Raw genomic sequence first — 26,333 nt, forward strand, 5'->3', positions numbered from 1 at the left:
AGGGGAGGCTGAGGTTGGAGAGGAGGCAAAATGTCTCTGCTGGAGGAGTGGTCAGGGCCTGGCAGAGGCTGCCCAGGGAGGTGGTGGAGTCCCCATGGCTGGAGGGGTTGCAGCAAGCTGTGGCCATGGCACCTGGGGCCAGGGTTTGGTGGCCATGGGGGGGTTGGGTTGGTGCTGGCCTGGGGGAATCTCAGAGGCCTTTGCCAGCCAAAACAATTCCATGATTCCACTGCCTGGCACTTGGACTTGCTGACTGCCATCCTGTTGGACTCTGCCCATCTGCCCAGATGTGCCCATCCAGCCCATTCCTCACCCACAGGGCAGTGCCACCCGTCCAGTCCACAGCTCCGTGGCTCGGAGAGAAGGATGCTGAGAGGGCACCATGACTGCCAGCCCCTCCTGCCCTCCCTCTGCCTCCTGAGCACCACTCTGGCTGCCCACAGCAGCTCCCCCAGCCCCCCAGAGGAACAGACTCCCTGGCCAGGCCCTGCTGGGTCACTGATGTTTATTGCTTGCTCGGTGGCACAGTGTGGCAGGGCCGAGCCCGGGCCCCGCCGGCGGGCAGCAGGCGGCAGAGCCTCTCGGGCACAGGGAGCCTGGCTGCAGGTGGCTGTGAGCTGGCACCCCCTGGCACCCCCAGCAGCAGGGCTCGCTGGGGCCGGGGCTCCCACGGCTCCAGGGAGTGCTGGGGCAGGGAGGAAGGCACTGGAGCTGTGAAGCAGCAGGCGGCTGTCGATGGTGGTGAGGATGCTCCCCGAGGGCGCAGGGAGGGTCGGGTGGCACAGGCTGGCACAGACAAGCCCAGAGCCAGAGAAGAGCCTGGCTCCAGCTGCCTCACTGCGAGTGGACCAGAGCCCCAGCGCCCTGCCCAAAGCCAAAGCCCTTGGGACCGAAGTTCTTGGCGTAGCAACCTGCAGAGGATGGGAAGGGAGAGATGGCAGAGGGAGGCTGGCAGCTGAGCTCCTCCAGAGGCAGGCACTGCCAGGACAGGTCAGGGTTGCTCTGGTGGTTGGGCAAACAGAGGCCTCCCCAGGCACAGCAGGACATCCCCCAGCCCCTGAGCTCCTCCAGAGGCAGGCACTGCCAGGACAGGTCAGGGTTGCTCTGTTGGTTGGGCAAACAGAGGCCTCCCCCAGGCACAGCAGGACATCCCCCAGCCCCTGAGCTCCTCCAGAGGCAGGCACTGCCAGGACAGGTCAGGGTTGCTCTGTTGGTTGGGCAAACAGAGGCCTCCCCCAGGCACAGCAGGACATCCCCCAGCCCCTGAGCTCCTCCAGAGGCAGGCACTGCCAGGACAGGTCAGGGTTGCTCTGGTGGTTGGGCAAACAGAGGCCTCCCCAGGCGCAGCAGGACATCCCCCAGCCCCACAGCCCCGGGGCCTCCCCAAACCTCAGTCCCCTTTCACAGCCTGGTGCCCCTCTCTGGAGCCCAGCAGGGCAGCTGGCACTCACCTTTGCAGTAGATCTCTCCATCTTTGTCTGCCAGGGTGGTGGACTCCAGGCTTTTGCCACACTTGGCGCAGCGGAAGCAGGACTTGTGCCAGGACTGTGGGACAGGAGCAGAGCCTGGTCAGCCAACACCCAGGGACAGGGTGGCAATGCTTTGGCTACCAGGCAGGGTCAGCTTCCTGTTTCTGACCCCAAGCAGGTGGCAAGAGGTCTGAAGGGGATGAAGGAGTGGTCCTCCCAGCCCCGGGGCAGACAGAGGGGGCAGACTCCAGGAGTGGTCACTGCTGCTGTGCTGGGCTGGCTCCAGGCAGCTCCCACAGCACTCACTGCAGTCACTTGTGCAGCACAGTGTAAGGAGCAACCACCCACAGGATCACAGAACCAACCAGGATGGAGAAGATCTCAAGGATCAGCAAGTCCAAGCTGTCCCCCAACACCTCCTGACAACTAAACCATGGCTCCAGGTGCCACATCCAATCCCCTCTGGAACACCTCCAGGGATGGGGACTCCACCACCTCCCTGGGCTGCACATCCCCAGGGCCAATTACTCCTTCTGCGAAGAACTTTGTCCTCACCTCCAGCCTAAACCTCCCATGGCACAGCTTGAGACTGTGTCCTCCTGTTCTGGTGCTGCTTGCCTGGGAGAAGAGCCCAACCCCCACCTGGCTCCAACCTCCCTTCAGGGAGCTGCAGAGAGCAAGAAGGTCTCCCCTGAGCCTCCTCTCCTGCAGGCTAAGCAACCCCAGCTCCCTCAGCCTCTCCTGCCAGGGCTGTGCCCCAGACCCCTCCCCAGCTTTGCTGCCCTTCTCTGGACACATTCAGGTATCTCAATGTCCTTAACCTGAGGAGCCCAGAGCTGGACACAGTTCTCATCCCCATCTTTGGAGATGAGCCTCCAGCGGAGCTCTGCTGCTGCGCTGCGGTCCCCTGGCAGGGCAGCAGGGCTGGGAGGGGCAGCTGCCCCCTGCACAGCCACAGCTCCAAGGAAGGCAGCAAACAGGCACCAAGAATGCAGGAATCAGCCAGAGTTTAAAAATAACAACCCCCCACAGCTCCTCCACTCCTCTGGGACAGATGAGCTCACAGCTTCCAGCAGACCCAGGGCAGCCAGAGCTGCTCAGGGAGGAATTCAAACAAACCCTTTGGAAAACAGGAAGCCTTTTTTGGAAGAAAATGTGAAATTCAGGGGCTGGAGGAGGAGGAGGTAGCAGATGGAGTCAGCCAGCAAACTTTAGCACATGAAACACATCCTCTGGAATCCTCTCTGGGTCTGCCTGAGTGGAGTTGCTCTGCCAGCTTCAGTTCCCTGTAAACACCGAGGCCAGGAGCTGCCAGGAGCTACCAGGAAGCCCAGAGCATGGTTTCAATGGTGAGATTGGCTTCTGACCCTGGGCTGCCCCTCAGCCTGCCCATCACACAGCCCTGCACTGCCACCTGGGCTATGGTGACCCTGGGAGGCCCTTGCTGTTGACTGGCTGCCTCCTTTCCTTGCTCTGGGCACACAGGACAAGCACAGAAGTCCCAGGGAGGGCAGAGCAGAGCAGGGGTCAGGGAGTGACCCAGCAGGACCAGGGAGGCTTTCCCAGCACAGCCACCGTGTCCCCTGGGGCACAGAGCCTGCCACAGCTGCCTTGGCAAGCTCTGCACATCCACCTGGCCTCAGAGAGAAGGTTGCTTCAGGGCAGGGACAGAGCAAAAGGTGTCCCCATTCCTCACAGAGAGCTGCCCAGAGCTGGGCTAGGATGAGGCCACAGCTCAGGGCACAGCTCAGGTGATGAGCTTGGCACAGGAAGCACCAAGGCTGCAGCATCCTGTCCTTTCCCTCTGACCCTGAGCAGACCCAGGCCTACCAGCAGAGGAGCCCAGAAGGGATGCACTGAGCCCAGGTCCACCCCTCCAAGCCCCTTGCCCTGCCCCTGGGCAGCACTGAGCAGTAAGATTCCTTCCCTGCCCTGAACTGGGGCTGCAGCAGAGCCTGGAGGAGGCTCTCTGGACCTCACACCTCCTCAGTTAGTGGTGGCCATGGCCCTGCCCCTGCTCCCAGCACAGCTGGCAGCAGGGATGTCCTCTGTGGCCCCTGCTCAGAGTGTTCAGCACAAGAAGTGTTCCTCTCCCAGCTGCAAGCCCTCTTGGAGCCTGGAGAACCTGCTTTGCTGTCATGCCAAGAGGTGCTTGCGGCGCCAGGCTGCCAGCTGGGCACAGCCACCGGGCCCCGAGCCCGGCCGTGGCTGGGGGTGCTGGCAGTGAATCCTTCAGCAGCTTGTGGTCAGGTCAAGACCTTCTCTGCAGGTGTCCCCTGTGGAAGGTGCATGCCCCATGCAGCTCCAGCCCCCTCCTTACCTTCCCAGCTCCGATCACCTTCTCGGCTGCATACACTGCCTGGCCACAGCGAGGGCACCCGTCGGCGCCCCCCACCTTCTGCGCCATCCTGGAGGCGTTGGGGTTGGTGGGGCGGTGGGGCTGGCCCCTGTGGGTGGGAGGCAGCTCATGAGCAGGGGGGCACAGGCAAGATGCAGGGGGGCAGAGCTGTGGGCTCCCAAATCCCAAGCCAGCTTTGAGGGGCCCAGAGCTTGAGGCACAAGGCACCGAGCCCCGGGGGAACTCCAGCCTCGCCGCTGGGCGTCAGGAGGGGCTGGGCAGGGTGCCCAGGCAGCAGGGATCATAGTGTCATAGCATCAGTCAGGGTTGGAAGGGACCACAAGGATCAGCCAGTTCCAGCCCCCCTGCCATGGGCAGGGACACCCCACACCAGATCAGCCTGGCCAGAGCCTCATCCAGCCTGGCCTTAAACACCTCCAGGGACAGGGCCCCAACCACCTCCCTGCACAACCCATGCCAGGGCTTCACCACTCTCATGGGGAAGAACTTTCTCCTCCCCTCCAGCCTGAATCTCCCCCCCTCCAGCTTCATTCCATCCCCCCCAGTCCTATCACTGCCTGAGATCCTGAGCAGTCCCTCCCCAGCCTTCTTGCAGCCCCCTGCAGATCCTGGGAGGCCACAATGAGGTCTCCTGGGAGCCTTCTCCTCTCCAGCCTGCACAACCCCAGCTCCCTCAGTCTGTCCTCACAGCAGAGCAGCTCCAGCCCTCTGCTCATCCTCCTGGCCCTGCTCTGGACACCTTCCAGCACCTCCAGATCCCTCTTGCAATAGGGGCTCCAGGTGGCAGTGCTCCAGGTGGGGTCTCCCCAGAGCTGAGCAGAGGGGCAGAATCCCCTCCCTGGCCCTGCTGGCCACACTTCTCTTGCTGCAGCCCAGGCTCTGCTTGGCTCTCTGGGCTGCCACTGCTCACTGAGAGCTCCTGGTGAGCTTCTCCTCCCCCAGCACCCCCAAGGCTCTCTCCTCAGGGCTGCTTTCCAGCCAGTCCCTGCCCAGCCTGGATTTGTGCCTGGCATTGTCCCACCCTGCACACAGGGCTCAGAGGGTTTCCCCCCGAGGAGCAGGGCAGCCCAGGGCCCCCTCCAGATCAGACAGGGGCTGCCCAGCCCGGGGGGCGAGCAGGGAGGTGTGGGGGAGCCCCAGCTCTGCGGACCAGGCTCGGACTCACTCTTCGTGTTTGATGCCCAGGGACTCTCCCTTGTCAGTGCTCAGGGTCCCTGCTCCCATGCCGTAGCCATAGCCCTTGGGGCCATACTTCTTGCCGTAGCAGGACTTGCAGTAGATCTCCTCCCCGTGCACAGCCACCGTGGTGCTGTCCAAGTTCTTCTTGCAGACCACTGGAAGAGAGGGGAGAGCTGTGCCGTGAGCCTGCTCGGCAGGGCTCCCCCCCGGGCTGGGGAGAAGAAGGAACAAGTCCTCACACGGCAGGGCAGAGCTCAGCTTTCAAGGAGCAGGAAGCCCTCGACATGATCCTGCCCAAGCAGGGCATGCAAAGCAGCCCCAGATAAGGATCACAGCACAACTTTTGTCTGGCTTTAAAAGGAAGCAGCCACCCAGCGACAAGGCAGATAGGGAGAAGCAGCTCCCTTAACCCTCCTGCTGCTGGTGCCCTGCAGGTCTGCTTAAACCAGGGGCTGAGGCTTCCTGCAGCCACTGCAGCGCTCAGGAGCAGAAGGATGAAGGTCCCTGACCCATGGCAGCCACAGCTCTGCCACTCTCCACGTCCATGGCAAGCACCCAGCAGTAGGCACTGGGGGGAAGGAGCATGGGCAGGTGGGAAGGGAAACATCTCCTGCCACCTAAGGAGGGGCTGGCAGGGTCCTCTCCTTGGGCTCCTCCACGGCTGGGGAGAGGCTTGGCACATCTGCTGCTGGGCACAGTTGCTTCTCCAGACCCTGAGACCACAACAGAAGAGCTCACACCAATGTGTCATCCCTGGGCCAGGACATGAGGAGGGTGGTCTCAGGTGAGCAGCACCAACCCAGCTGGGTGTTGGAGCCTTGGGCATCAATATGGGATGTAAGATGGGTCAGGAGGTGGCAGCCAGGCTCAGGGGCCCAGCTGAGCCCATCCAGAGCCTGAGCTTGATGCAGGGCTGGGGCCACACAGACTCTTCTCCTGATTCATGGAATTGCCTGGCTGGAAAAGCCCTTCAGATCATCAAGCTAACACCTCCTGTACCCCAGGGCTAGCCCATGTCCCTAAGCTCCTTGAAACCCCTCCAGGGTCTCTGACTCCACCACTGCCCTGGGCAAGTTTCCTGACTGCTGTCCCAGCTCTGATCTCAGCCTCCACACCAGCTTCCAAAGCCTGGAGCACACCTCCCAGCAAGCCAGAGTGGGAGGTGAGCAGCAGCACAGGAGCTGCCAGGCACCTCCAGTGTTTGCCTGCCCCATGCAGGCTCCAGGTGCCTGGGGCAGAGGCCACAGGCTGGTAGCCAGCCCTGAGACACATCCTGTTACAGCTGGGACCCAGCCTTCCCTCTGACATGCCTTACATGTCGAGGCTTCCAGCAGCCCCTTGCTCCCTGCAGCAGCAGCAGGAAGCTTTCCTGGCCCTCAGCAGCATGGCAGGAATGCAAACACGGCAGAGCTCTGCCGGGAGCTGCTCAAAGCCCAGCAGCAAAGGCAAGGGGGAGAGGAACCTTCCCTGGCCCAGATACTAAATATGGTCCTGCTGCTTCTCCAGGGCCATGCAGAGCTCATTGTGCTGCTGCTGGGAGAAGGAGCTGGGCAGGGAGCATCTCCTGCCATCTAAGGAGGGCCTGGCAGGGCCCTCTCCTGGCTATGGGCTCCCTCACCCCACCATGGAGCAGCTCTCATTAAGAGGTCTGGGAGCTGCCACAGCAGTGGGCTGGGGTTGGGGTTGTCTCTGCATGACCCTGGAGCACCCCAGGAGCAAAGCTGAGCTCAGGCAGCCCCTCCAGGAGGGGAGCTTGGGCACTGTTTCGGGCACAGCTGCAGAGCTTTGTCCAAAGGCATCTGTCCTGCCCTGCCACCCTGCTGCCTGCATTTAGAGCTCTAACCTAAACTCTCCCAGCTCCTCAATCCCTACTGGCCACAGAGGCTTTGAGAGGCAGCAGAAAAATTCCTTCCTGATCTGCTTCCTAGAAATCAGCTCCCAGGGCTGTGCATTGCAGGAGTGCCAGCAGGCAGCACTCACCCAGTCCAGGACCCTCTGCTAGTCCACGAGCAGCAGAGCTGCTCCACAGAGCAACTCAGAGGAGAGCTGCTGCTGCTGCTGCTGCTGCTGCTGCTGCTGCTGCAGAGGCCACAGGGCCTCATTCCAGCACATTTCTGCCCTCTGCCATTGACTCAGCTGGAGCCCTGCCATGGAGGCAATCACCAAGTGCCTCCCTGAGCCCAGCTCCAAGCTGCTGTGGGAGGTTTGGCTCCTGGGTGAGTTTTGCTGGGGTTTTATTTGGCACACCAGGTCAAAGTACTTTGGTTTGTTTTTTTCTCCCCTAAAGAGAGTGGTTTCAAGTTCCCTGATGAGGCCCAGAAGCAGCCCTGGGGAGCAGGCTGGCAGCAGTGGGGCTGGCTGCAGCTCAGCACCACCCACAGCCTGGGGCAGGGGGCAGGGGACAGCAGGCAGCACTGGAGGGGGGGGGCATGCAGGCCTGGGCTGGGAGCACCCAGCCAGGATGGGCAGCACTGCTGGGGCACAGGAGGAGTGTGGTAAGGGGCATCTGAAAGCACAGGGACTGCAGCCCTGGCTGGTGGCCACTCTGGACCACTGGTGACTTGCCTCCATGAGCAGGCATGGGTGACCCCCTCCCTCCCTCCCTCCAGCTGTGTGCTCCCTTCCCAAAGCAGCTGCCTTCTGCCTGATTCCCTGGCTCCTGGAGGCCTGCCTGGTGCTGGGTGCCAGCACTGCCCAGCAGAAACATCCCCCAGGGCCCCAGCAGTGTGCACAGGGCAGATGCAATGCAATGAGACCTTAGTGCCCACACTGGCATGGACTGAGAATCACAGAGTCCCAGAGCTGCCAGGGCTGGAAGGCACCCCAAGGCTCAGCCACTTCCAGCCCCCTGCCATGGGCAGGGACACCTCACACCACAGCAGGTTGCTCACAGCCACCTCCAGCCTGGCTGCAAACACCTCCAGGCAGGAGGCTTCCACCACCTCCCTGGGCAGCCTGTGCCAGGCTCTCACCACCCTCCTGGCCAACAACTTCTTCCTCACAGCCAATCTCCAGCTCCCCACTTCCAGTTCTGCTCCATCCCCCCCAGTCCTGTCCCTCCCTGACCCCCTCCAAAGTCCCTCCCCAGCTTCCCTGGAGCTCCCTGCAGCTCCTGGAAGGCCACAATGAGGTCTCCTGGGAGCCTTCTCCTCTCCAGCCTGCAGAGACCTTTAAGATCATTGAGTCCAGACACTGACCCAGCACTGCCAGGGCACCACCAAACCTTGGCCCCCAGCACCACTAAACCTTGGCCCCCAGCACCACCAAACCTTGGCCCCCAGCACCACTAAACTTTGGCCCCCAGCACCACTAAACCTTGGCCCCCAGCACCACCAAACCTTGGCCCCCAGCACCACTAAACCTTGGCCCCCAGCACCACCAAACCTTGGCCCCCAGCACCACCAAACCTTGGCCCCCAGCACCACCAAACCTTGGCCCCCAGCACCACTAAACCTTGGCCCCCAGCACCACCAAACCTTGGCCCCCAGCACCACCAAACCTTGGCCCCCAGCACCACTAATCCTTGGCCCCCAGCATCACCAAACCTTGGCCCCCAGCACCACTAAACCTTGGCCCCCAGCATCACTAAACCTTGGCCCCCAGCACCACTAAACCTTGGGCCCCAGCACCACCAAACCTTGGCCCCCAGCACCACTAAACCTTGGGCCCCAGCACCACTAAACCTTGGCCCCCAGCACCACCAAACCTTGGCCCCCAGCACCACTAAACCTTGGTCCCCAGCACCACTAAACCTTGGCCCCCAGCACCACCAAACCTTGGCCCCCAGCACCACTAAACCTTGGCCCCCAGCATCACTAAACCTTGGCCCTCAGCATCACTAAACCTTGGCCCCCAGCACCACTAAACCTTGGGCCCCAGCACCACTAAACCTTGGCCCCCAGCACCACCAAACCTTGGCCCCCAGCACCACCAAACCTTGGCCCTCAGCACCACCAAACCTTGGCCCCCAGCACCACTAATCCTTGGCCCCCAGCACCACCAAACCTTGGCCCCCAGCACAACCAAACCTTGGCCCCCAGCACCACCAAACCTTGGCCCTCAGCACCACCAAACCTTGGCCCCCAGCACCACTAATCCTTGGCCCCCAGCACCACCAAACCTTGGCCCCCAGCACCACCAAACCTTGGCCCCCAGCACAACCAAACCTTGGCCCCCAGCACCACTAAACCTTGGCCCCCAGCACCACTAAACCTTGGCCCCCAGCACCACTAAACCTTGGCCCTCAGCACCACTAAACCTTGGCCCCCAGCACCACTAAACCTTGGCCCCCAGCACCACTAAACCTTGGCCCCCAGCACCACCAAACCTTGGCCCCCAGCACCACCAAACCTTGGCCCCCAGCATCACTAAACCTTGGCCCCCAGCACCACCAAACCTTGGCCCCCAGCACCACTAAACCTTGGCCCCCAGCACCACCAAACCTTGGCCCCCAGCACCACTAATCCTTGGCCCCCAGCACCACCAAACCTTGGCCCCCAGCACCACCAAACCTTGGCCCCCAGCACAACCAAACCTTGGCCCCCAGCACCACCAAACCTTGGCCCCCAGCACCACTAAACCTTGGCCCCCAGCACCACCAAACCTTGGCCCCCAGCACCACTAAACCTTGGCCCCCAGCACCACTAAACCTTGGCCCCCAGCATCACTAACCCTTGGCCCCCAGCACCACTAAACCTTGGCCCCCAGCACCACTAAACCTTGGCCCCCAGCACCATATCTCCACAGCTTTCCAGTCCTCCAGGAATGAGGACTCCAGCACTGCCCTGGGCAGCCTGGTCCAGGCCTTGACAAACCTCTTGGAGCAGAAACTGTTCCTCATGTCCAACCTAAACCTCCTCTGGTGCAACTTGAGGCCATTTCCTCTCATCCTGTTGGTTGATCCTCTCGAGAGGAGCCCAACCCCCACCTGACTGCAGCCTCTGGTGGCAGAGAGCCAGAAGGTCTCCCCTCAGCCTCCTCTTCTCCAGACTAAACATCCCCAGTGCCTTCAGCTGGCTCATGAGCAAGCTGAGGGGAACATTCCCACCCTCCTTATCTGAGGCTGCAGAATGGACACAACTTCCTGATGCAGAGAGCAGCCAGAGGAAGGTCACAACCTGCCACCCTCCTACACCCCCGGGGAAAGCCTCCCCACAACTTCCCTTCTCAGTCCTCTCCAGCCTTTGGACATCCCCAGCTGTCATGGCCACAGCTTGCTGCAACCCCTCCAGCCATGGGGACTCCACCACCTCCCTGGGCAGCCTCTGCCAGGCCCTGACCACTCCTCCAGCAGAGACATTTTGCCTCCTCTCCAACCTCAGCCTCCCCTGGCACAACTTCAGGCCAGCTCCTCTTGCCCTGTCTCTAGTGACCAGGGAGAAGAGCCCAACCCCAGCCTCACTCCAACCTCCTTCAACATCCTGACCTCTGGAGACAGTTGAGGGCTCAATCCAACCCTTCCTTGGGGCTCAGTCCAGTCCTCCCTGGGGACTCAGTCTAACCTTTCCTAGGGGCTCAGTCTAACCTTTCCTGGGGGCTCAGTCCAGCCCTTCCTGGGGGCTCAGCCCAGCCCTTCCTGGGGGCTCAGTCCAACCTTTCCTGGGGGCTCAGCCCAGCCCTTCCTGGGGGCTCAGTCCAACCCTTCCTGGGGGCTCAGTCCAACCTTTCCTGGGGGCTCAGTCCAGCCTTTCCTGGGGGCTCAGTCCAACCTTTCCTAGGGGCTCAGCCCAGCCCTTCCTGGGGGCTCAGTCCAACCCTTCCTGGGGGCTCAGTCCAACCCTTCTTGGCTGTAGGCTCAGACTTTGTGTGGGTGCTGGCTGAGGTCAGCCCTGACAGCTCAGCTGGCCCTGGGAGGACACATTTCCATCACAGAGCTCACTTCCAAGCCTGGAGAAGAGCAGGAGGCTGCACACAGATGCCACAGCCGGGCTGCTGGGGGGGACCCAGCCATGGGTGTTCACAGGGCCCAGGGAGGTGACAGGGCCGGGCTGGGGGAGGGTCTGGAGGCAGGGGGGAGGGCTGGGGGTGGTACTCACTGCACAAGAAGCAGGACTTGTGGAAGCTGCTGCCCTCACACTGCACCTCCTCAGCGAAGTACACAGCCTTCTGGCACACCCCACACTTCTTGCCTCCTCCCCAGTTTGGCATCCTGCAGAGAAAGCAGAAAGAGGCTCAGGGCAGGTGGCAGGCAGGGGGAAGAGGCAGCTGCAGCGGGCACCCAGCAGCAGTGCTCCAGCAGCAGCGCTCCAGCAGCAGTGCTGCAACAGCAGCGCTCCAGCAGCAGTGCAGCAGCAGAATCGCTCCAGCAGCAGTGCTCCAGCAGCAGTGCTCCAGCAGCAGGCACCCAGCAGCAGCGCTCCAGCAGCAGTGCAGCAGCAGCAGTGCAGCAGCAGCAGCGCTCCAGCAGCAGCGCTCCAGCAGCAGTGCAGCAGCAGCAGTGCAGCAGCAGCAGCGCTCCAGCAGCAGCGCTCCAGCAGCAGTGCAGCAGCAGCAGCGCTCCAGCAGCAGCGCTCCAGCAGCAGCGCTCCAGCAGCAGTGCAGCAGCAGCAGTGCAGCAGCAGCAGCGCTCCAGCAGCAGCGCTCCAGCAGCAGTGCTCCAGCAGCAGTGCTCCAGCAGCAGTGCTCCAGCAGCAGTGCTCCAGCAGCAGCGCTCCAGCACCAGCGCTCCAGCAGCAGTGCTCCAGCAGCATCGCTCCAGCAGCAGCGCTCCAGCAGCAGTGCTCCAGCAGCAGTGCTCCAGCAGCAGCGCTCCAGCAGCAGCGCTCCAGCAGCAGTGCTCCAGCAGCAGTGCTCCAGCAGTAGCGCTCCAGCAGCAGCGCTCCAGCAGCAGTGCTCCAGCAGCAGCGCTCCAGCAGCAGCGCTCCAGCAGCAGCGCTCCAGCAGCAGTGCTCCAGAGCAGTGCTCCATCAGCGGCGCTCCAGCAGCAGCGCTCCAGCACCTGCGCTCCAGCAGCAGCGCTCCAGCAGCAGTGCTTCAGCAGCAGTGCTCCAGCAGCAGTGCTCCAGAGCAGTGCTCCATCAGCAGCGCTCCAGCAGCAGTGCTCCAGCAGCAGTGCTCCAGCAGCAGTGCTCCAGAGCAGTGCTCCAGAGCAGTGCTCCATCAGCAGCGCTCCAGCAGCAGTGCTTCAGCAGCAGCGCTCCAGCAGCAGTGCTCCAGCAGCAGCGCTCCAGCAGCAGCGCTCCAGCAGCAGCGCTCCAGCAGCAGTGCTCCAGCAGCAGCGCTCCAGCAGCAGTGCTCCAGCAGCAGTGCTCCAGCAGCAGTGCTCCAGCAGCAGTGCTTCAGCAGCAGCGCTCCAGCAGCAGTGCTTCAGCAGCAGCGCTCCAGCAGCAGCGCTCCAGCAGCAGTGCTCCAGCAGCAGCGCTCCAGCAGCAGCGCTCCAGAGCAGCGCTCCAGCAGCAGCGCTCCAGCAGCAGTGCTCCAGCAGTGGGCACCCAGCAGCAGTGCTCCAGCAGCAGTGCTCCAGCAGCAGCGCTCCAGCAGCAGTGCTCCAGCAGCAGCGCTCCAGCAGCAGCGCTCCAGAGCAGCGCTCCAGCAGCAGCGCTCCAGCAGCAGTGCTCCAGCAGTGGGCACCCAGCAGCGGTGCTCCAGCAGCAGTGCTCCAGCAGCATCGCTCCAGCAGCAGCGCTCCAGCAGCAGCGCTCCAGCACCAGCGCTCCAGCAGCAGTGCTCCAGCAGCAGCGCTCCAGCAGCAGTGCTCCAGCAGCAGTGCTCCAGCACCAGCGCTCCAGCAGCAGCGCTCAGCAGCAGTGCTCCAGCAGCGGTGCTCCAGCAGCAGTGCTCCAGCACCAGCGCTCCAGCAGCAGTGCTCCAGCAGCAGTGCAGCAGCAGCATCGTTCCAGCAGCAGTGCTCCAGCAGCAGCGCTCCAGCAGCAGTGCTTCAGCAGCAGCGCTCCAGCAGCAGTGCTCCAGCAGCAGTGCTTCAGCAGCAGTGCTCCAGCAGCAGTGCTCCAGCAGCAGCGCTCCAGCAGCAGTGCTTCAGCAGCAGCGCTCCAGCAGCAGTGCTCCAGCAGCAGTGCTTCAGCAGCAGTGCTCCAGCAGCAGTGCTCCAGCAGCAGTGCAGCAGCAGCAGCGCTCCAGCACCAGCGCTCCAGCACCAGCGCTCCAGCACCAGCGCTCCAGCAGCAGTGCTCCAGCAGCAGCGCTCCAGCAGCAGCGCTCCAGCAGCAGTGCTCCAGCAGCAGTGCAGCAGCAGCAGCGCTCCAGCAGCAGCGCTCCAGCAGCAGCGCTCCAGCTGCAGTGCTTCAGCAGCAGTGCTCCAGCAGCAGTGCTTCAGCAGCAGCGCTCCAGCAGCAGTGCAGCAGCAGCAGTGCTCCAGCAGCAGCGCTCCAGCAGCAGCGCTCCAGCAGCAGTGCTCCAGCAGCAGCGCTCCAGCAGCAGTGCTCCAGCAGTGGGCACCCAGCAGCAGTGCTTCAGCAGCAGTGCTCCAGCAGCAGCGCTCCAGCAGCAGCGCTCCAGCAGTGGGCACCCAGCAGCAGCGCTCCAGCAGCAGTGCTCCAGAGCAGTGCTCCAGCAGCAGCGCTCCAGCAGTGGGCACCCAGCAGCAGTGCTCCAGCAGCAGTGCTCCAGAGCAGTGCTCCAGCAGCAGCGCTCCAGCAGTGGGCACCCAGCAGCAGCGCTCCAGCAGCAGTGCTCCAGAGCAGTGCTCCAGCAGCAGTGCTCCAGAGCAGTGCTCCAGCAGCAGCGCTCCAGCAGTGGGCACCCAGCAGCAGCGCTCCAGCAGCAGTGCTCCAGAGCAGTGCTCCAGCAGCAGCGCTCCAGCAGCAGTGCTCCAGCAGCAGCGCTTCAGCAGCAGCGCTCCAGCAGCAGTGCTCCAGCAGCAGCGCTCCAGCAGCAGTGCTCCAACAGCAGTGCTCCAGCAGCAGTGCTCCAGCACCAGCGCTCCAGCAGCAGTGCTCCAACAGCAGTGCTCCAACAGCAGTGCTCCAGCAGCAGCGCTCCAGCAGCAGTGCTCCAGCAGTGGGCACCCAGCAGCAGCGCTCCAGCAGCAGTGCTCCAGCAGCAGTGCTCCAGCAGTGGGCACCCAGCAGCAGCGCTCCAGCAGCAGCGCTCCAGCAGCAGTGCTCCAGCAGTGGGCACCCAGCAGCAGCGCTCCAGCAGCAGTGCTCCAGCAGCAGTGCTCCAGCAGTGGGCACCCAGCAGCAGCACTCCAGCAGCAGTGCTCCAGCAGCAGCGCTCCAGCAGCTCTTCCACATCTGCACCCACAGATGTTTGCCATCTGAGCAGCCTCTCAGGGCTGGGGAGCAGCAGAGCTGAGGATGCCCAAGGGATCCCTCCTTGCATCACAGAACCCCAGACAGCTTTGGCTGGTAAGGAAGCTTCAAAGCTCCTCCAGTGCAACCCCCTGCAGCCCCCAGGGACATCCCCAGCTCCAGCAGGCTGCTCCCAGCCCCACACAACCTGCCCTGCCCTGGTGCCAGGCATGGGGCAGCTCCCAGCTCTCTGGGCAGCCTGGCACAGGCTCTCCCCACCCTCAGCACCAAACATTTCTCCTTCTCTCCACTCTCAATCTGTCTCTTTTGGTTTAAACCATCTCCCCTTGGCCTGGCACAGTACCAGCCACCTCCTTCGCACTGCTGCTCCTGCCAGGCAGGAAGGCAGAGCCATGGAACCTCCCAGCTCTTTTTTGTGCCAGGAAAAGGAGGAAGCAGGACAATGATGGCAGAGGAGCTCCCAGAGGTGCCCACAGCGCTGCACCTCCTGGGGCCACAGCCCTGCGGTTACCCCTCCAGGGCACAGCCCGGCCAGGGGGGCTGATGCCTGGGACTGGGGAGGGCACAGCTTGTCACCTCAGCTGCAACAGGTCCAGCTCCTCCTCCCCAGACACCTCTTCCATGGCTGCCACCACAGGACAGGGCTACAGTCAGAGCTGTCCTGAGGGCAGGAGCTGACCCCTGGTGCCAGCAGACAGCAGCTCTGGCACCGTGTCCCCCACAGCATCTTTAGCTTCTGCCCTGCCTGGCCAACCACCCACAGGTGTCCTCTGTACTTGGGCATCTCCTTGTCCTGCAGGAGACTCACAGAGGCTGGGAGGCCAGGGACACACCACCTGAGCTGGCTCACAGCTCCCTGCCAGCATACAAATGCTTCTATTTTCCTCTGTCCTACAATCATAGAATCAATCAGGTTGGAAAGGACCTCAGAGCTCATCAAGTCCAAGCTGTCACCCAAGGCCTCCTGACAACTAAACCATGGCTCCCAGTGCCACATCCAACCCCCTCTGGAACACCTCCAGAAGGTATCTGTTGAGCCATGATCCAGAGGCTCCTTGATCTGAGCCCCAAAATACTGTGAGCAGCAGAGCTCCAACCCAGAGGAGCTTTGATGCTCTTGAAGACCAGGCCAACGTAAGCCTCAAGGCATTCAAGCAACAAAGTGCCACAAGGAGAATCTGAGGGTGACAGCCTGGTCCAGCATGGCCAGGGAGGGTCTAACAGCAGCCTGGGGTGGAAGCAAAGACAACAAACACTTGGTGGTGCTGCCCAGTGGCACAGGAAAGGCCAACGGGGACAAGCTGCAGCCTGAGAGATCTCCAGAGGCCTCTGTCCCTCAGTGCTGCTGCAGGTCCCCAGCCTGCTCTCCCACGGGGACAAGCAGCTGATGTCACCTCCCTGCTGCAGGCACAGCCAGGAGCTTCCTCAAGAGCTAAAGCAGCAGGGCAAGGACCCCAAAGCAAGCACCGTTTGCACACCACACAGCACCCGCAGGATGCCACCGCCCGGGGCTGGAGGAGGAGGAGCTGGGGCTGCTGTGCTGCAGCGGGGCACAGCCCTTGGGCACAGCCCTTGCAGCAGCTCGGGGTCACCTCAGGCAGCTGAAGCCTCATCTCTGGGCCTTCAATCACCCTCCCAAGGGCTGAGGCAGCTGCACTGCTCTGCCTGGAAGGTGTCTGGGGAGCAGGCCTAAGCACAAGAGGACTGGGGGCTGCAGAAATGGCAGATGGAGAGACAAGGGAGGACAAAGTGCTGCAAACCCTCTGCTCACAGGGAGACCTCTGTACCTTCCAGGGTAAAGCCAAGGGCAAGGTCCTGCAGTTGGGTTGGCTCAGTCCAAAGCACAAATCCAGGCTGGGGATGAAGGGCTGGGGAGCAGAAGGCTTTGGGGGTGCTGGGGGTGCAGAGCACTGAGCACTGCCAGCCCAGCCCCAGCCTGGCCTGGGCTGAGCCCCAGCAGGGTGGGCAGCAGGGGCAGGGAGGGGATTCTGCCCTCTGCTCTGCTCAGACCTCCCCTGCAGGGCTGGGGCAGCTCTGGAGCCCTCAGCACAGACAGGGCCCTGGGGGAGCAGGGCCAGAGGAGGCCACAGCAGTGCTGGCAGGGCTGGAAGCCCTCTGCTGGGAGCCCAGGCTGAGAGGGTTGGGGTTGTGCAGCCTGGGGAGGAGAAGGCTCCAGGGAGAGCTCCTGGTGGCCTTGCAGTGCTGAAAGGGCTGATCAGAAAGCTGGGGCCAGACTCCTTATCAGGGATGCAGGGATAGGATGAGAGCAATGGTTTGAAACAGCTAAAGGGGAGATTTGGATCAGACATGAAGAGGAAGCTCTTCCCCACGAGGGCAGGGAGACAATGGCACAGGCTGCCCAGGATGCCTCCTCCCTGGTGGCGTTCAAGGCCAGGCTGGATGAGACCCTGGGCAGGCTGTGCTGGGGGGAGGTGTCCCTGCCCATGGCAGGGGCTTGGGACTGGGTGAGCTTTAAGCTCCCTTCCAACCCAAGCCAGTCTCTGGCTCTCCGTGGAAAGCCAAACCCCTCCCAGAGCTGTGGGTTTGTCAGGCAATAAACACGGGAAATTGATCTCATCCTGGGGCTAACAGCAGGCAGGGCAGGCAGGGTGTGGGGCTGGCAGGGTGTGGGGCAGGCAGGGTGTGGGGCAGGCAGGGTGTGGGGCTAACAGCAGGCAGGGCTGGCAGGGTGTGGGGCAGGCAGGCTGTGGGGCTGGCAGGCTGTGGGGCAGGCAGGCTGTGGGGCTAACAGCAGGCAGGGCAGGCAGGGTGTGAGGCAGGCAGGGTGTGGGGCTGGCAGGGTGTGGGGCAGGCAGGGTGTGGGGCAGGCAGAGTGTGGGGCTGGCAGGGTGTGGGGCAGGCAGGCTGTGGGGCAGGCAGGGTGTGGGGCTAACAGCAGGCAGGGCTGGCAGGGTATGGGGCAGGCAGGGTGTGGGGCTGGCAGAGTGTGGGGCAGGCAGGGTGTGGGGCTGGCAGGGTGTGGGGCAGGCAGAGTGTGGGGCAGGCAGGCTGTGGGGCAGGCAGAGTGTGGGGCTGGCAGAGTGTGGGGCTGGCAGGCTGTGGGGCAGGCAGGCTGTGGGGCAGGCAGAGTGTGGGGCAGGCAGGCTGTGGGGCAGGCAGGATGTGGGGCAGGCAGGGTGTGGGGCTGGCAGAGTGTGGGGCAGGCAGGCTGTGGGGCAGGCAGGATGTGGGGCAGGCAGGGTGTGGGGCTGGCAGGCTGTGGGGCTGGCAGAGTGTGGGGCTGGCAGAGTGTGGGGCTAACAGCAGGCAGGGCAGGCAGGCTGTGGGGCAGGCAGGCTGTGGGGCAGGCAGGGCACAGCTCCTGGGCAGCATGCTGCCAGGGCTGCCCAGGGACACTGGCCCAGCTCTAGCTCAGCTTTAGCTCCTGGGTGTGCAGGGGGTCTGAGTGGGACAGGAGCCGTGCAGGGCGCCAGCAGCAGGGGCTGCAGAGGCTGCAGGGACCCAGCAGCAGGGGCTGCAGAGGCTGCAGGGCGCCAGGAGCAGGGGCTGCAGAGGCTGCAGGGCGCCAGGAGCAGGGGCTGCAGAGGCTGCAGGGACCCAGCAGCAGGGGCTGCAGAGGCTGCAGGGCGCCAGCAGCAGGGGCTGCAGAGGCTGCAGGGACCCAGCAGCAGGGGCTGCAGAGGCTGCAGGGACCCAGCAGCAGGGGCTGCAGAGGCTGCAGGGACCCAGCAGCAGGGGCTGCAGAGGCTGCAGGGACCCAGCAGCAGGGGCTGCAGAGGCTGCAGGGACCCAGCAGCTGTGTGCTGTGGCCGCAGCAGCCAGGAAGCCTCTGCTGCAGTCCCTGCCCGCTGGGCTCCCCGGCGCTGCCCGGCCCCTGCCAAATCCCTCCCTTCCAGTCTGCTCCTTCCAGTCCCAGCCTTGGATTGCCTTAAAAGGACACAAAGTGTTTCTCTGGTTTCCCCCTGCACAAGGAGCAGGGCCAGACCTGGTGCAGGAGTTTCCTTGGAGGGCAAAAAGCATCCAGCAGCAGCCCCCTGCCAGCCCAGGCAGCAGCGGTGCCCACACCAGCACTGCACAGGAGCCCACTGCTCCCCTCTGCCCCCTGCCCTCCAGTGGCAGCCCCCGGGGCAGCAGTAACCCCACACTGGCTGCAATTCCCCTGGGTCCCCCATCCCTCTCCAAACACAGCAGCAGGCAGCCCCCATCTCTGGGACTCCCCAGCCCCCTTTGTTGGGCAGCATCACCAGAGGTGCCCCAGGCCTCTGCCATCGCTCCCTGCTCCATGGCATCTGCAGGCAAGCTCAGGCAGAAGCTGCGCTCTGCAGCCAGCTGCTCCCTTGGCCTCCACATTGTGCCTCCCTCTACAGCAGCAGTGCAGGAAGAGGCTCTGTTAGTCCCAGGCAGCTCAAACCATGACACTGGCACTGGGGACAGCCTCCTCTGAGATGCCTGCAAGTCTGCAGGAGGAGGAGAAGTCCTCCTGGGGGAAGCTCCCCGGATCCACCAGAGGACATGGCCTCGAGCAGCACCACTGCTGTCAGGCCAAGCCCTGGAACAGGCTGCCCAGGGCACTGCTGGAGTCCCCACCCCTGGAGGGGCTCCAAAGCTGTGGAGCTGTGGTGCTGAGGTTCAGTGGTGACCCTGGCAGCGCTGGGCTGAGGGCTGGACTCCACGACCTGCAAGGTCTTTCCAACCCCAACAATTCCATGATGCTGCTTGCCAGGGGAGGGAGTCCAAGCCCTTCTGCTGCTTGTTCTCCTCCACCCAGCATGGGAGGGCTGCAGATGCCTCCACACAGTGCAAGCAAAGGCACCCTGGCTTCAGCAGGTGACCCTCACTGTGACACCCCCAGCAGCACAGGGGCAGCCCCAGCAAGGCCACATCCCAGCAGGACCTCCTGGCATGCACCAGGATGGATTTGCTGAGCAGAGTGACCATGGAATGAGTTGGCCCTGGAGATACTTGGGCTTGTGAGAGCTGGGCACAGAGAGAGCCTGAGATAAGATTCATGCTGTGGGCACTCCCTCCGAGTCCTCAGCAGCCACAGGCACGTGCTGAGAGCCTGAGAGCCTGGGGGCACCCTGCTCATGGAGCCTGGCATCACCCTGCTCAGGGAGCCTGGGGGCACCCTGCTCATGGGGCCTGGCATCACCCTGCTCATGCGGCCTGGGGGCACCCTGCTCATGGGGCCTGGCACCACCCTGCTCATGGAGCCTGGGATCACCCTGCTCAGGGAGCCTGGGGGCACCCTGCTCATGGGGCCTGGGGGAACCCTGCTCATGGAGCCTGGCATCACCCTGCTCAGGGAGCCTGGGGGCACCCTGCTCATGGAGCCTGGCACCACCCTGCTCATGGAGCCTGGGGGAACCCTGCTCATGGAGCCTGGGATCACCCTGCTCATGGAGCCTGGCACCACCCTGCTCATGGAGCCTGGCACCACCCTGCTCATGGAGCCTGGCATCACCCTGCTCAGGGAGCCTGGGGGCACCCTGCTCATGGGGCCTGGGGGCACCCTGCTCATGGAGCCTGGCACCACCCTGCTCATGGAGCCTGGCACCACCCTGCTCAGGGAGCCTGGCACCACCCTGCTCATGGAGCCTGGCACCACCCTGCTCAGGGAGCCTGGGGCCTGCAGCAGGCAGCTCAGAAGTGAAATCCTCACAGCAGCCATGGAGCCAGAGCCACATCCTGATGCCCTCTCTGGTGACTCCTTCCAGACATGGCAGAGTTCACAACCCCTGCAGTGCTTCTCTCAGAGCAGGCTGCAGCAGGCAGCTGAGCTGGGTCTGCCCAATTGCAACACTCTGCCCACAGCTTCACTTCTCCACAGCACTGCTGGCAGAGTGAGGAACAGGAAGGAGGTCACTGTCCTGTGGCCAAAGACCTCAATGAGCTCAGGCAAGAAGACATCCAAGGCTGCCAAAGCAGAGGATGATTTCCTCCCTGGTGCAGCATTAGGAAGAAACTCTCCACTTTGGGGGTGGTGAGGCACTGAAAGAGGCTCCCCAAAGGAGCTGTGGAGAAGAGAAGGCTCCAGGGAGAGCTCAGAGCAGCCTTCCAGTACCTGAAGGGGCTACAGGAGAACTGGGGAGGGACTTCTGGCAAGGGCTGGGAGTGCCAGGCTGAGGAACAATGGCTTTGAGCTGGGAGAGGGGAGACTGAGAGTGGAGATGAGGAAGAGATTGTGGAGAGTGAGGGTGGGGAGACTCTGGCACAGGCTGCCCAGGGAGGCTGTGGCTGCCTCCTGCCTGGAAGGGTTCAAGGCCAGGCTGGATGAGGCCCTGAGCAAGCTGTGCTGGGGGGGAGGTGTCCCTGCAGGGGGTTGGGGCTGGATGAGCTCTGAGCTCCCTTCCAATCCTGTGATTCTGTGAACTTCACAGCAAACCAGCAGAGCCTTACAGGCAGCATCCTGTGTGCCAGGCACAGCTCAGCCCTGCAGCTGGTCCATCACCCACTACTGCTCCATCATCTGCTCTGGAAGAGGTCTCCAAGCTCAAGAGACCAACCTGTTCTCAGCAGCTGACACAGGTGTGCAGAGCCCCAGCAGCCTGGCACCTCCTGGAGCCTGACTCTGCTGTCAGTGGCCCTGCAGCAGCACAGTGCCCAGGGGCAGATGCACTGCACAGCCCAGGTGGGCTCACAGCACACCAGTCTGGGAGGCAGACTGAGCTCCACTGAACAACCAGGCATAAACCACTATGGAGCCAGCATGGCCTGGGCTTTGGGATGCTGTCCAAACCATGGCTGTAAGAGGAAGCAGCAGGCAGATGGAGCCAGGCTCTCCAGGGGCAGGAACACAGGGCCAGCCCCTCCTCAGAGTGGGTTGGAATCACAGACTCCTTCAGGTTGGTCAACATCCAAGAGATCTCCAAGTCCAACCTTCCACCCAGCACCTCCAGGACATCACACCATGTGCCAGTGCCACCACACCATGTGCCAGTGCCACCACACCATGTGCCAGTGCCACCACACCATGTGCCAGTGCCACCACACCATGTGCCAGTGCCACCACTCAGCTTTTGAACACCTCCAGGGACAGTGGCTCCACCACCTCCCTGAGCAGCCTGTGCCAATCCCTGAGCACTGGCAGGAATAGCCAACCTGAGCCTCCCCTGGTGCAACCTGAGGCCCTTCCCTCTTGTCCTGGCATTGGTTATTTGGGAACAGAGCCTGGCACAGCCTCACCCCAAGCTCCTTTCAGGGAGCTCTACAGAGCAATGAGGTCTGCTCTTGGCTTCCTCTTCTTCAGGCTAAACAACCCCAGCTCAAACCCAGCTCCCTCAGCCTCTCCTCATCAGAGCTGCTCTCCAAGCCCATCAGCAGCTTCACTGCCCTTCTCTGTACCCTCTCCAGCACCTCATAGTGCTGCTGCCACCAACACCCAAGCTGACAGCTGCCCCACTGCCTGCCCCAGAGCAGCTGGGAGCTGGGTGGGCAGCTGCCAGCACCATGTGAACACAGCTCCACTGCTACAGGAGCTCCCAGAGCAGCACAGGCTCTGCCCCTCCACCTTCCACTGAACTTCACCTGCAAGCACCAGGATGCCAGCTCAACCATCTGAGCTCCTGGAACAGCTGGAAAGCCTTTCCCATGTACCTGCCCAGATGTTCTACTAGAATCAGAGAACCACAGAATTGTCTTGGCTGGCAAAGGCCTCTGAGCTCATCCAGGCCAGCCCCAACCCCCTCATGGCCACCACACCCTGGCCCCAGCTGCCATGGCCACAGCTTGCTGCAACCCCTCCAGCCATGGGGACTCCACCACCTCCCTGGGCAGCCTCTGCCAGGCCCTGACCACTCCTCCAGCAAAGACATTTTGCCTCCTCTCCATCCTCAGCCTCCCTCTCCATCACTGTGCTGCCCCAAAGCTGAGCTGCTCACTTGATCTTCACCCCCAAAACTGACAGAGAAGTCCAGATCCCCTTCCTGGGGTGTGCAGAGTCTATGCTTCATCCATGGCTTCATTCAGTGTTGATATGATGTCAGCTTGATTGGAGGGGAGTGGAAGTCTTCCTCAGAAGCCCCAACCTCATCCTTGCTTCCCTCTTTATTTGCAGCCTCTTCTGCCCTTGCAGCTGGAGCTGCATGTGCCAGTTGTCCACCCCATGGCACTCTCTTTCCCAAGGGTGCCAATGCATTCAGATGCCTCCCTCACAGTGCAGCTGTGTCCACCATGAACAGGTCACAACAAGGTGCTGCTTCATGACTGCATTCTCTGAACCCCCTGAGCTGTGTCTGAGCCAGCCAAGCAGGACAGGAGCAGCACTTCCCAGCCTAAGCACAGCTCCTCTGGTTCCACCTCCTGAGACTAGGGAGAGGAGACCAACCCCCCCTGGCTGCAGCCTCCTCTCAGGGAGCTGTAAAGAGCAATGAGGTCTCCCTCAGCCTCCTCTGCTCCAGGCTCAACCCCCCCAGCTCCCTCAGCTGCTCCCCACAGGACTTGTGCTCTACACCCTTCACCACCTTTGCTGCCCTTCTGTGGGCAGTAATCAGTCCTGTGGCCAGCTCTGGGCTCCTCAATTTAAGAAGGAGATTGAGTTGCTGGAAGGTGTCCAGAGAAGGGCAACAAAGCTGGGGAGGGGTCTGGGGCACAGCCCTGGGAGGAGAGGCTGAGGGAGCTGGGGTTGCTTAGCCTGCAGGAGAGGAGGCTCAGGGGAGACCTTCTTGCTCTCTGCAACTCCCTGAAGCGAGGTTGGAGCCAGGTGGGGGTTGGGCTCTTCTCCAAGGCACCCAGCACCAGAACAAGAGGACACAGTCTCAAGCTGTGCCAGGGGACGTTTAGGCTGGAGGTGAGGAGAAAGTTCTTCCCAGCAAGAGAGACTGGCCCTGGGGATGTGCTGCCCAGGGAGGTGGTGGAGTCCCCATCCCTGGAGGTGTTCAGCAAAGGCTTGGATGTGGCACTTGGAGCCATGATTCAGTTGTCAGGAGGTGTTGGGTGATAGGTGGTAGCTTGGACTTGCTGATCTCTGAGGTCTTTTCCAGCCTGGTTGATTCTGTGACTCTGTGACTAATTGCAGAGCAATCACTCTGTGCTGGGAGGACAGCACTGGGGAGCAGAAGCCTCCTGGTGCTCCTGTGGGGTTTTTCTCCTAGTGAGGGTTAATACAAGAGGGTGGCAGAGAAGCACCATCAGTGCTGTACAAGTGGCTCCTTCCTGAGCGTGCTCCCAGCAGTCCAGGCAGGTGGCCTGGCAAAAGGATGAGTCAAAGGGAAGGAAACCATAGCAGGAAGCCCTGGGGTCTAATCACCACCTCCCAGAGCAGCTGCTGCAGCCATCGAACAAGCCAGAAGCTGAAGGAGGCTCCCCAGCAGAGGGGGAACCAGCTCCTGGGACACACAGACCACCAGGTGGGAAACAGCAGGACAGAGCTGCTGGGGGGCAGCAGCAGCGACTGCAGCTGGGCCCCCGGGGGCCTCTGCCCCACACCAGCAGCATCTGCCACGGAGCAGCCTTCACAGCTCCTGGGCACAAGGGAAATAACCTTGCAGGAGGCACATCAGGACTGTCCCCCCCAGCCTCCTGCCATTAACAGCTGGCTGTGAGCAGGCTCTGGGCTGCCAGCAGTGCAAAGGAGGATACATGGAGAGCATTTGAGGCACGGTGATGCCAAACTGCTGAGCAAGAGCACAGGGTCCTGAGGCTGGCAAGCACTGGGACATGGCAAAGCACTTGGCAGCACAGGGAGAGATGAAAGAACTGCCCCAGGAGGTGCAGCTGCATCAGATCAGACATCTGAGGGCTTTGCCATGAAAGGAGAGGAGAAAGTTAGGAGGGTCTGAGGTCCAGAGTGATCCTCACCCACAGCTCATCCCCTCTACAGCTCCCAAAGCAGCCTGGCCAGGCCTTACTTCTGCTGCCACCCCTCAGGCAGCCTTGGGGTTTGCTGTGCCAGGGCAGGGGCCAGCGTGAGGCCAGCACCACACTGAGCCCCCTGCCACATGGCCACGGGCAAGCTCTGTGGGCAAGCTGTGACATGCTGTGGACCAACACACCACTGCCTGCTGGCCACGCTGCTCCCAGGCTGTGGGTACAGCTTGGAGGTTCTCCACCACAGCCGAGCTCCTCAGAGGAAATCCCAACTGCATCCAGAGCCAAAGCCAACAGGAATGCTACTCCCTCCCTCAGGAATCAACACCCACACCCTGGCCAGGCTCACTTCAGCTTCTCAAAGCCCTCATTTCCCCCCACTCGTCACATCCTCATCACCCTGCGCTGCCTCCCAGGAGCAGGGAGCTGCAGCTCCCAGGAGCAGCCCAGCTGCCCATGTGGGCAGGGAGGCACCACACAGACTGCCAAGCAGCAGCACCAAGCACTGAGCTGCTTGGTGAGTGGCAAGGCTCCAGGGGCAGAGGCCACAGACACCACCAGCCCTCTCCAGCCTTACCACCAGAAGAGCCACGAGGTGCAGCACCCACAGCTGAGCTCACACTAAGGCTTTTATAGCTCCTGCACCTTCTCCCCCACCCCATTCCTCCCTGGCTGGCAGCACCTTTGCCAAGCACTAATTCATGTCCCACAGCCACTTTGGGGGCTGGAAAGTGGCACCTGAAGCTCCAGCATGTGCCCAGCCAGGACCCCAGTGATGCCCATCTCCTTGGTGAGGTGGCATCAGCCTATGACAGCAGAGAGGACTCTGCTCACTGCCCAGCCCGAGAGCACTGCCCACTTGGCAGAGGGCACAGCAGAGCTCAGCACCACCCTGAGATGCCACTTGGCAGAGGGCACAGCGGAGCTCAGCACCACCCTGAGATGCCACTTGGCAGAGGGCACAGCGGAGCTCAGCACCACCCTGAGATGCCACTTGGCAGAGGGCACAGCGGAGCTCAGCACCACCCTGAGATGCCACTTGGCAGAGGGCACAGCACAGGGTCACAACCAAGGCCAGCCGCATGTCCCGCGGTGGGCAGCTCCCACGCCGTGCCCATGCCCCCGCTCGGGAGGGTCAGCTGAGCTCACCCTGCCTGATGCAAGCGCTTCAGCTTCCGCACCGTGCCATGTGCGCGGCGCTGCCACCGCGTCCTGCCCCGCCGGGCCCCGCGCACACCCCACGGGCACACGGCGGAGGCTGTGCCCCAGCCCCGCATCCCGCCCCGGGCGAGGTGCCGGGGGGGACACCGCCGGGGGGGGGACACCGCCGGGGGTCCCGGAGCGGGGCTGGGGGTGCAGCTCGGGGACGGAAGGGAGCCGGTCCCCGGCCCGGGAGCAGCGGCAGCCCCGGGGGTTCCGTAGCGGGGACCCGCGGGAGGGGGCTCGGAGGGGTCTCGGCTGCGCTCAGCTCCGCGGGGCCCCGCCCGCACCTACCTGCAGCTGGAGCTGGGCTGTGCGGTGCCGGTGCCGGTGCCGGTGCCGGTGTCGGTGCCGGTGTCGGTGCCGGGAGCGGGGCAGGGGCCGGTGGCCGCCCGGGGGTTTTGTGCGCGGCGGGGGAAGGCGGGAGCAGGGCGGCGGCGCTGCGCTCGGCCCCAGCCCGGGCTGATGTCACGGCGGCCACCGCCCCGGGGGCACGGCCAGCAGGGGACGGGCGGGGAAGCTGCCACCGGCAGCGGCCCGTGGGAGCGGGCCCCGCACCGTCCCCGGCGCCGCCGGCGGGGATGCGCCGCCCTGCCCGGGTCCCGCTCCCGCACCGGCCTCGGGGACCCTCCGCCTTCAGCCCCACGCCGCAGGGAACCCCGGCCACGTCCCACCCCATCCCAGCCGTGCTAGGCAGGCTGGAGAAGGGAGCCCTGGGAGAACCTCAGGAGGTTCAACAAAGCGAAGTGCAAGGTCCTGCAGCTGGCTCAGGACAATCCTCGGTACCAGTCCAGGCTGGAGGTGATGAGATCCTGAGCAGCCCTGCAGGAAAGGACTTGGGGGTGCTGGGGAGGGGGAGAAGCTGCACAGGAGCCAGCAATGGGCACTGGCAGCCCAGAAGGCCAAGGGCAGCTGTGCTGCCCTTGGCCTTCTGGGCTGCCAGTGCCCATTGCCAGGGGTGGAGAGAGAGGATCCTGCCCCTCTGCTCTGCTCTGGGGAGACCTCACCTACAGTGCTTTGTCCAGCTCTGGGGCCCTCAACACAAGAGAGACCTGGATCTGGTGAAGAGGGTCCAGAGGAGGCCAGGAAGATGATCAGAGGGCTGCAGAACCTCTGCTGTGGGGCCAGGCTGGGAGAGTTGGGGCTGTG

The 26,333-nt window shown here is 63.1% G+C and overlaps 1 protein-coding gene across 1 annotated transcript; it reads right to left on the reverse strand.

Moving 5' to 3' along the window:
* Window positions 1-586: 586 nt before the first annotated feature.
* CSRP1 (cysteine and glycine rich protein 1) lies at window positions 587-25,521 on the reverse strand. Its single transcript, XM_054176420.1, has 7 exons — window positions 25,479-25,521; window positions 11,043-11,155; window positions 4,994-5,162; window positions 4,746-4,755; window positions 3,790-3,909; window positions 1,452-1,545; window positions 587-911 (listed from the first exon to the last, which is right to left on the reverse strand). Exons 2-7 carry the CDS (start codon window positions 11,152-11,154, stop codon window positions 835-837), a joined length of 582 nt encoding a protein of 193 aa, XP_054032395.1. The 5' UTR covers window position 11,155; window positions 25,479-25,521; the 3' UTR covers window positions 587-834.
* Window positions 25,522-26,333: the final 812 nt, after the last annotated feature.

The sequence above is a fragment of the Dryobates pubescens genome, chromosome 35 (assembly GCF_014839835.1).
Source record: "Dryobates pubescens isolate bDryPub1 chromosome 35, bDryPub1.pri, whole genome shotgun sequence".
In the NCBI taxonomy this organism is placed as follows: Eukaryota; Metazoa; Chordata; class Aves; order Piciformes; family Picidae; genus Dryobates; species Dryobates pubescens.